General features: G+C 41.8%; 1 protein-coding gene across 1 annotated transcript; it reads right to left on the bottom strand.

Annotated features, from left to right (window-relative positions):
- Positions 1 to 754: 754 nt before the first annotated feature.
- LOC129731932 (uncharacterized) lies at positions 755 to 1,452 on the bottom strand. The gene is made up of 2 exons (XM_055692325.1): positions 1,206 to 1,452; positions 755 to 1,131 (listed from the first exon to the last, which is right to left on the bottom strand). Exons 1-2 carry the CDS (start codon positions 1,421 to 1,423, stop codon positions 834 to 836), a joined length of 516 nt encoding a protein of 171 aa, XP_055548300.1. The 5' UTR covers positions 1,424 to 1,452; the 3' UTR covers positions 755 to 833.
- Positions 1,453 to 11,124: the final 9,672 nt, after the last annotated feature.

Genomic DNA, 11,124 nt, shown 5'->3' with positions numbered 1-11,124 from the left:
AGTATAAAGAAGACGCCATTTAAATATCCACAACGGAAAGCATCGCATCGCATTGAATTTTAACCCCCTTTAACAAATAAAAAATAATGTCGACAAAAAAAAAGAAGCAAAGTAAAAGAATAAGCAAGCACTCCAGCACACACTTTGCTCGATTCTATTGAAAGCTGAATTTTTCATTTCGAAACACGGCGCTTCGTTTACTTCGGCCACCGGGTGCGCCCTCGGGGCCCCATATTCAGCAGTTAGAAGACGCGCCGCCCTCTGAAGGTCGTGAATTTTCATTTGCACAGCAAAAATGTGTTTTACAATTGGAAAAAAAATCACCATCCGAGAGGAGTGGTTCCTCCACACGATGACAATGCACTCGACGAAACAATCGCGTGAAGTGAAAAACCTCTCGAATTAATTATTCATGGAGAGAGATTAAAATACAATTTTCGATTTACATCCGGGGTAAACTTTTAGCCGCGCGAAGGTTGGAATGCTCGATCGATGGAACAGTTCTGGATGGAGAAAATGGTAAGCGAGTTCTCGTGTCGTACGACACAGTTGTCAATCTGGTAGATTGTATTGAACGTTCACACTTTTGTTCTCTTAGCGATTTTTTCTGCTGAACAAAATTAATAGAAACTGGATAGAACGATGCTTACCACCTGCTTTTAATTGGTTTGTTTTAAGAACTATTACAGTTAAAACAGAAAAATGTAATCTCAAGAAACACAGTAACTTCGGGATTAATAAAAACAAAACCATGTTTCAGGAAATAATTTTATTTAATATGATAAATCGTCTACAACTAATCCGCAACAGAAAATTCTGATCTGTGAGCGACCTCATTTCAGCACTACGGAACCAACCAATGCCAAAGCAGCTGCAACTAGACGTACGTTTATTTCAGCAAAAGAGGCACCGGCAGCTTCCTCATCTTGTCTTTCCACGCGAATCTTCGGAACGAGACCAAACTTTTCGAAAATCCCGTTGTGATCAGCGCCTAGCCCGTACTCCTTTCCGTTGTACAGCACCACAGCAATATCGCCAGCGGATTCACCGCTGTCAGCCCGAAGAGCAAACGCTTGGACCTTCTGGGTTCCCTGTTCGACGAAGTCCAGTTCACGGATTTTATGGATTTCGCTGTGAAATTTTTTACAATTTAACATTTTTTTCTAATTTTTGCGAAATAATCAAGATTAGAAACGAATGCTCACCTCTGTTCCGTTCCCAGGCAATGGGCCAACGTTGCATACAGATGTCCACGGATTTGATAGCCGGTGCAAACTTCTTCGCCTTCGCCGGATTTGCTTCGGAACTGAATTGTCGGTACGGTAATGGCATCTTCGGCTTCATGTAGCGGGTTTGCAGACACGGCCAGGGCCCACAGCAACAGGGCAAAAGCTCCAAACTTGCAGAAGAAAACTTTTTCCATCTTGTCGACTTGAAGTATCAATCGAGAATGAAAAATTTTTCTGTCCCGTCGAGGGCAAAGATTGCTGCGATGCTTCAGTCGCCAGGAAAGGCTGATTTCAGTTCAGCGGATGCAAAGTGACCTAGGTGGCAGTTTGTGGGTTTTTGGGATTTTTTAGGGAAATAGTTAGGCTCCAAATACAATGGCTGCATTTTGTGAAATTTTTGCTACGAATCTACCACCTTGGGGAAAAAGTTGGAATAATGAAACAAAACAAAAAAATCATTCTCTAGAATAACCAATTATGTCTCCATTGAGAAGATTCCGTCTCCAAAACTTATGATTAGTTCCGTTTACAAATTCATTGAAATTCGCATTTTTAGCTTGATTTGAAAATGTGTTGGAACTAGACAACTTCTAAGTTAAAGAAAAAGCAGTAAAAAAATTATTTTAGTCTGAATTAGATTTTCAAAAAACAAAATTGAATTAGATATTTATAAAGATGGGTAATACAACACAATATTACAGTTTATATCTATCTTTTTTTCTCCTACAATAATTTATCAAGGAGGTATATTCAAAATAACTCATATGCAAAATCCTAAATAAAAAGAATTTTTTTAGAGGTTTGTGGAAAAAAATAAAAATGGTCAGACATAATCCAAGATCCCAATATTTTAATCCTGTGACCGCAGGTTCATACGCGCATTACCAGTCAACTGCAGGCCGGAGTGGCTCTTGCTGTTGTCTCCATTTAATTCGGTCCATAGCAGCTTGCCAGCCGAGCCGTCTCCGAAGGCCCCACAGATCGTCATCCACCTGATCGAGTTCCAGTCGGATTGTCATCAAGATCCTTTTTTACCGGGCTCTTGTCCTTCATTTATACGACATGCCCAGCGCACCGTAGCCTCCCGGTTATCACTGTTTGAACAATGAGTGGTTCTCCCAGCAGCTGATGCAACTTTAGGTTCATCCACCTCCGCCACGATCCGTTTTACATGTGCACTCCACCGCAGATGGTACGCAGCACCTTCCGTTCGAAAAACCCTAGAGAGGGTTAGTCCTCCACGAGCATGATCCAAGTTTTGTGACCGTAGAAGATTACCGGTCAACTTCGTGCGGCGACGAATTTCGTTCGAGCGAAGTGTCCTCTGGATTTCCTGCCTTAAGGCGTCGACATCTTTCTTTGCTGGTGTCGTTGTCAGCAGTGCCCAGTGAGCCCAGGTACTATCTTGATTTCTCCACTGTTAATCTGAACTCGTTGTTGGACGATAATACTGACTTCTCTGAAATCTTTTCCGCTCATGTACTTGGTCTTAGAAGCGTTTAAGGCCAGTCCAATTTGTCTGGCTTTAGCCATCAGCACATAATAGATATGCAACTTCGAACAAAATTCTACTGCAAATCCTAGAGGGTTCGAAGAAAGTAATTATTTGCGTTAGATAAAAAATAGAAGACATCCTCCAATGGGCCGTGTATGGCAGGGAACTTATCCAGCACATCTGAAAAATGCTTGAAATGAATTATCTAGAACTATACATATGGGCGAATGTGTGTATGTATATGTATGTGTGTTTATGTGTGTGTGTGTGTTTTAAGGTGGCGGGGAAATCTGCAAACAGACATCTGAGAAGAGAGATCAGGCTGTGGGGATGGGACTAGTTACACTCCCCCAAACACCTACTGATCTCTGTCCCGACCCACTAAAACCCCTCCAGTCTCCAGCCCTGGTCATCCCGAAACGACGGTTAAGTATTACGTCCGGGAGAGTTTTTTGTGTAGATATTGCCTGAAACAACCATGGTCTGACAGAATCTGTGTCAGGTGGAAGTTCACTTCACCATAGCGACTCCCGTCAATGCTTTTATCTGCCCTTTGTGGAGTTAGACCATTTCCACAGCCAGCGAAGCATCGAAAATGACCTTCTGGTACCTCGTAGGCCCCTTGTGTCAAGTTGGTCGAAACATTCTCTGTCCTCCTTAATGGCGATGCTAACAGGCATCATCCCGGACAAGACACAGATTGCATCGTATGACATCGTACGATTTTTGCTGGGACTTTTAACCAGATATATTCGTGATCCGGTTATCCGAAACTCGGATCACGGATGGATAAACGAATACTATTCGGATGTCCGGATAATCGAATAGTTGGATATTTACTATCCGGATATCCGCATTTTTTTCTCTCTTTTGAAGCCTGTTCAAATAAAACGTAACGCGAAAAATGGCTCTTTCACAATCCCCCATCCCCTCGTAAATAATTATTTTCATTATTCTCAATAAAATATGTTCGGATACAAAATCCGGATATCCTGTCGGATAATATCCGGATATCCGGTTGATCCGGATTTTGGATATTTGTCGGATATCCGAGGTCGGATATCCGGATATTTTGATCCGGATAGTCCCAGAGTACGATACGCACTCGCACCAGGTCTTAGACGCGCCTATGCTTTTGCATGTGATATTTTTCTGGCTCCTTTTCCATTGGAAACCCACCGTAGTTCCATAATGTTGCTTGTTATTTTTCGGTCATAAAAAGATGGCGTCTTTGCATAGACCTGAATCGCACGCTCTCAGGCACATGAGGCTGTAGACACTTCCCAGTTTACCGCGGTAACTGTTTGTACCTAGCGCTCTGGACCACACTGGCCCACCATACCTAAGTGTGGACGAAACCACGCTGACAAGAAGCCTTCGCTTGCTGCCATAAATCGCTGAGCTATTGGACATCATCCGAGATAGTGCTGCAATAGCCGATGAGGCCCTCTCACAGGCGTAGTCGATATGATTCCCGAACGAGAGCTTATCGTCAACCATAACCCCTTAGAACTTCAGAGATCGCTTTGGTGATGGTGCAGTTTCCGACTCTGACCACCTCCTTTTGTTCTGATTTGCGGTTGTTCACAACCGTGCCTTTTTCTTATTATGCGCTAGCTCCAGTTTCTTGGAGCGCATCCAGTCCTCGATCTTGCGTACACAGAGCGTGGCCTTTAACTTGACCTCCTCTATCGACTCGCCGTAAACCTCCAGCGTTATATCGTCTACAAAGCCGACGATCATAACCCCTACACGGAACTTGAGTTTCAACACCCCGTCATACATGACAATCCATAACACCGGACCCAGGATAGAACCTTGCGGAACTCCTGCGATGATTGGGACGCACTTCTGACCCTCCTCTGTTCTGTAAACAAGTACTCGATTCTGGAAGTAATTTTCCAGAACCTTGTACAGTGACACCGGTATACATGGATGCTCCCGAGTGCGAGCGCTATGGAGTCCCAACTGGCGCCATTGAACGCATTCTCCAGCCCGATGGCCAGGTTGGGAATACCAACGGTCCCAGTGCCTCGCTCACCTTTAGGGATTTGGTGATCACGATGAGTTCCTCTTTCGTAACCCTTGCTTCCTCCTCAACCTAGACACGACAGTCGTCGATCTCGGATTGGATGTTCGGCGGGCTGGCCGACTATCCCTGGTCTATGTCTGAGATACCGGAACGTCGGACTCGAAGCTCGATATCCGGAGTCCGAGGGCTTGGCTCGTGGCGCGAAAAGAGTCCCTCGATGATACGCTCTAGCATCGCTGGTGATCGCTCTGCAGGCGCCAGCGCGTCTTTAGTCTTGGCCATTACGATCCTGTAGGCGTCACCCCACGGTTTTGTATTGCCACTTGCACATAGCCTATTGAAGCAGGCCCTCTCGCTAGCCTTTATCGCAATCTTTAGCATCGATCTTGCAGAACCGAAAACTTCGCGGCTCTCTGTCCTCTATTTTTCGTTTTGCACACACTGCATCCTTCGTTTTGTACGGAGGCACGCACTGCAAAGGTCGGCTTTCGCGTCAGTCCACCAGTAAACCGGTGGCGATTGTATGGCAACTAGTTGATCTGCAGTCGGGCGGAGCCAACTGGCCCCCTCGCGCTCTTTTCTCATTGCCTCTTCGAATACTTTGGCATCGAAATGCAATGTCTTCCACCCGCGAGCGGTCGGAGTGTTGTCTCTACTCGTCGCTTGCTGCCTCTCGTTGTTGTCTACACTATAGCAGACCGGCTGGTGATAGCTATTGGTGTAGCCATCGTCTACCCTCCAGTCACGCCGATGATCGACTCCGCACCATTTCTGCTGTATGTACTTTAATTCCCAACGTTGGCCAGATCTAGGTTGAGCTGTACCGAAGCCTCCAACAAGATCTGACCCCTCTGGTTCATGAAGCGACTTCCCCACTCAACAGCCCAAGCGTGGAAGTCTCCCGCCACCACCAACGGCGTTAGGCCCGTTAGCTCCATGGATAACAGGTCGTCCAGCTGGGTGAACCTTTAGGTAGACCAACGTGGCGGAGCACTCCGTTCACCTTGGCAACCGCGTACCCTTCATTTTAGGTTGAAACAACCTCTTGAACCGGAAACCTGCTCGTCGTCCACACGGCCGCCATATCCGCAACCCAGTACTGTTTCTGAAAAGGATGCGGTTGGGGTCCGATATGATGGCGATGTCCGACAACGACTCAGTGGCTGCTTGGTGTAGCAGCTGCTGGGCCGCGAAGCGATGGTTCACGTTCAGTTGCGTCACCCTTACGCCCCTGGGCACCTAGAGCCTCCCATAAAGTGTTCAGGGTCCCGTTTCTCAGAACATACCATAAACTTGTGAGACTCCCCACAGTCCATTCCTTTATGGCCTGCACCTCAGCATCCCCTGCACAACTGGCTTCTATCAGGCTCCTTGCAGGTCCAGGACTTATGTCCTCCCTCAAAGCACCGGAACCAAATGTCCGGTTGCTGTAGTATGCTCAGGGGGTATACAGACCAGCCGACCTTCAATTTGCTTTCTTTCAGGGCCAGGTTAACATCCGCCGACGCTAGTCGGAAGGCAGCTACCTGGGTCCCTGTCGGACCTTTGCAGAGACGGATTGACTATTTAGCCACTTCCACCCCGCACCACAGTGGGGCGACTCCATACAAAGGGCTGGCCAAGCAAAAAAAGTGTCGATAAATGCGACAAAAACTTGGTATTTACATAATTTTGGGGCGCTGAATACGAATTTGGCCGTCCATAAAGCACGAAATCCATTTTTCAATATTTTTTGGCACGATTTTCTGCTTTTATATAGAATTATATGATATTTGACCACAAGTAGTGCCACCGGGCGTCCTCCCCATTGATAAATACGTAATTTATGGACGACCCCTCGAACTAAACAAATTTTGCCTAAATGTATATTTTTTAAAATAAACTAGAACAACATAAGTAATACAAACTAATTACAAATTGAAGAAGTCATCATCATCATCATCATCATCTTCCGCTGTGATCGCTTAAATCTTGTGTTGAATAGTTTCCAGAAAATTTGAAGTTCATTATACTTATAAGCAGGAAAAATGTCTTTCGCTGCAATTTTCATTTCTTCCAGTGATTTTCGATGTTCCATTGTTTCATATATATGCTATCTTCCTAATCCGGTTTCTATGGTTGAAGGAGGACATTTAAATACATGTATAACACCATAAATTGACAACTTACTAGACATTGAATTAGGTGGTGCCACTGAAGTTGATGGCTCCATAATAAAATTCAACGAATTTATGAATTTGAAAACCAAGACACTGGAATGGCACAAAGTTCTAAATGAATACGGAAAGATCTGGAGGGCGACGACTGTTCTTTTTTTTTCTCATAAAGCCAAATGTGTGCTTTACTTCTGTATGCAAACGAGTGCGAAGCAAAAGCAATCTTCAAACGGACTATTGTTAGTCGAAGTTTGATGGCATGAATTTGCTGTGAGTATTTGACACTTCAATCAGTTTAGCGAATTTCATGATTATAAATTGGAAAGAGCTGAATGTTTTTAATATTGTTTTGCATTTGCAGAAAGTGATAAAGTTTAACATAATTAAAATTTCTTGAAGATTTGTTTACTGTTTTCTTGTTTAACACTTATTTAATAACTTTTTATTGATAAAATATGTGATTTTTGCCCAAATTTATATTTTATCCTTACGGATTGAGTACGATATCATAAATGTTCATTAAGGGGTAATCATGGTTATGATTTAAATTAATCCTGGATGAAATTCCAATTTCAAAAATAAAAACAAAAAAAAAACTGCTATCGCTTTTTTCACTAAAGTGACAATTTGCGCAGTTTTGCGCCACAGCGGACAATATGCATTTGAAAGCTTACGTTTTTTTCCTAAATTTTGAATGTAATCACAACCGTGGCAAACTGCGGCAACTAAACTTTTAAGCTACTTTTCTACAAAAAAACACGTTTTTTTAATTTTTTTTAGTGTCATGCCTACTATAACCAAATTTCACAATATCTAATGAAAAGGGTTTGTTTTGCACAAAATTTACAACAACTTTTCCTTTGACGTCAAAAAAATCCAAGCTATCATTAAGGCTACAGAGCGTTTCAAATTAATGTACTTTTTTTCAAAAGAAAGACAAAAAATGTCAGTTCGCCATGTTTTGAAAAGTCATAAAAAATTCAGATTTCATGATATTAAGCCCAAATTTTGGATTTAGACACTTGAATGTTATAGCATTAAAGGAAATATATTATGAAACAGCTAACGAAAAAAAATTTTTTTAGCTGATGGCCAGCGATTCCCCACTGTGCGCACTCCACTTTGAAGGTTTGTACAATGACGCACCCCTCGGTGATTACCGGTGATTACCATGAAAATACATCCAAATCATGGAATCATGAGTCATTTTGCCCGTTTTCGATATTTTATTACTACCTGTGTATGTGTATGTATCTATGTGTATGTTAGTGTGTGTTTCCCAAGCAGCACACATTGTTGCAATGAAGCAAATGCAACTCTCAATGTCAAATTCAAAGACTGTAATGATCAGCATCCGTTACTTTTATTCAACTTGTAAATAACCGAAAAAGCGCAAGAGGTGGAGTCTAACAATGCTATGTGATATTATCGCCAGAATCAGCACCACTCAGTGAATATGCAGTGTTAATCATGCGAAATATGGAAAAACAAAATCATATTTCCAATAATAATCATTTATCATTCATTTATATTAAAGATGGCTTTTAACTGTGTGTTAATTTTAGCACATATGTGGTTCAACAAGATGTTATACATTTTTATCACAAGGTTACTTTACCTTAAAGAAAACATTTGTGAAACAACAAGATGCAACATCATGTGACATTTTTGTTATTTAAAGGCATCTTGAAACATGCAGTTGGTAATGGAATGCAGAAATCTTTTAAGCGATTTAATGTTCAATTATGAGAATGATACACGTGAATAACACAATGTTGCTCAATTATTTATAAATTCTTTAGAATAACCGGAAAAGTTTCTTGCACGTTCGTTAAAAAGTTTTAAAACAACAAATATTAAGTAGTCTCATTTCACAACATGTTGCAGGTGCCGCTTGGGTTGTAACTGAGAGATCGCCTCTCTCACATTTTGTATAGCGACTTACTACATCTACTGCTGAGACGAACCAGTCGAAGACTGAAAGTCTCTATAATAAAGGAAAAAAATGAACTGCTGAGAATCGAGGAGACGATTCAGTTGGTTGCGGAACTTCAACCAGAACGCATTTAATGGACCCGTCTTAAAATGTGACCCCGTTATAATGTTAGTCATAAGACAAAAAATGTAATTAGTTCGTAAAGTTACCTTAGCATAACGGAGCTCTTCATTTGAAATTCTGATTTCAATTATGCTTTTGTGTAAAAATATGTAGAAATAATGCTCTAAAATATTATTGTGGAATACTTTGAGATGACTAAACTCAATTTCCATAGCTATGGCTTTGCCAGTATTATTTTGAACATTTTATAAGCGTTTTGGCAGATTTCACCTAATTTGACGAGCACCACAATACTTTTTTTCTGCGTGGACTCATCACTGCGACCACAGATTAGATCTATAGTGATATTGCCCAGGTGTTCTCTGTACTCCGCACTTCATATTATTGGCAGTATCACTATTGAAGTAAGTGATACGCTTATAATTAATATCCGTGCTTGTGTGTAAGTTTTACCGATCCGTTTCAAGCTTACTGGTCTACTATACCGAGCCTCTGTTTATTCTAACAATATCACCTAATTACAATTACCTTGAGAGAACTTTCGTACGTTACTCACACCTGTTTTATTATAATAGTGACTTATTTTTATTAGAAGGAAAGTCAAATGTTAATTTAATCAATAAAACTCGAGTCATATAGTATCTGGGCGCACTGTTTGGTTTATTGCAGCGCTCAAAGTGATCGGATCAGGCCGGTTTTGGCAGTAGTTAATTTTAAAATGTTTTCTGTTTTAATGCTAATACATTTTTTCTTCCTGTATGGGCTTCCTCACTGCGACCAGAATCGTAGATCTATTGTGAGATATATGCCCGGGTGTCTGCTGTATCCCGCACTTCTGTTAATAGCAATACCGCTATTGAGAAGTGGCATGCTTATTATTATTGTTCATCAGTGCTTGTGTGTAATGTGATACTCTTCCTTACACGCTTACTGTTCTACTATACCGATACTCGTTCTTCTTGCCAAATTATCACCGATTATAATTCCCTGGAGAAGTTTCGTCGTGCGTCCTTCTGGCCAGTTTTATTGATAAGAGGGACTTTTTTATTGTTAAGAGGAAGTCACTCAAAGGTATTTGTAGATTTCAGCGTAAAGGAAGGGTAACTGGTGGGGAGCTTGAGAATAAACCCATGCTTAAGTCCTTTTTGACATCGGATGGCCTGATTCTACTAAGATTCGAACCCATGACCATCCGCTTGACAAAGCGGACTCTGTAACCTTGCGGCTACGCAGCTCCCTGCTAATACATTCGTGATGATTCATTTTGTTCCAAGGAAGTTATCCTTGACGAAGGCCGCCAATCAATTATAATATTTGTTGGTATTCGTTTATGGTTAAGAAGTATGAGAAAAAACCTTTGTTTAGTATAACAAAGGTAAAACTAAAAAAATTGATTTTTAATTTTGTAGCGATGTTAACTATTTTCGTGTTAACTATTGAAAACTTTTTTTTAACAAAAATAAAAAAATACCGGTCTGCTAAACTCAGCCCCTAAGTGGATTCACGGGCGCTTGGAAAGTTTCATTGCAACACTAAAACCGTACACTCATTAGGTAAGCCGTCCACCAACACCATTTTCTCACGATCCCACCAACGCACTTCAGACTATGCCGCATGCAGCTGACCTAATCAAAGATCTCAAAATTTGAAGCGTGTTTCTCGAATTCAATGTTGTGCCCAAACCGGCGAGCTAGTCGAAAACCCAAACACCCGGCAGGCACACCGGCTGTCGTGACAAACGTGTGATTTATCTAGTCTTCAGAATCGGTTAGCTACGAGCCAAATCTCATGCTCCGACTTTGAGTTGAGACTAGATTGCTAGTGTGCTTGCAGCTGATTGCGAAATTAGCAGCAACAGAGGCCGTTTTTTTTCGGGGAAAGCCTTTACATGGCGATTTGTTAGTTTTAGATTTGTTCCACTATGATGCTAATAGTGCCATTAAATGGACGCTAGTTTCGCTGATGATTGATAGGCAGCAGAGCGGTCTGGCTTCTGTTGTTGGTTAGCATTGAAGTTTTGTCGTAACCACAGAAGCTGCAGGCGTCAACAGATTAAAAGGCGAATTTACGTTTTAAATGAAGGTTGTTCACGGCTGAATGTGAAACAGTGGATGGATGAATTAGGTTATGTTCCCAATGATGGCCCTTATATT

The sequence above is a fragment of the Wyeomyia smithii genome, chromosome 3 (assembly GCF_029784165.1).
Source record: "Wyeomyia smithii strain HCP4-BCI-WySm-NY-G18 chromosome 3, ASM2978416v1, whole genome shotgun sequence".
NCBI lineage: Eukaryota > Metazoa > Arthropoda > Insecta > Diptera > Culicidae > Wyeomyia > Wyeomyia smithii.
Note: the sequence above shows the minus strand (reverse complement) of the source record. Positions and strands in the feature narration are given on the sequence as shown.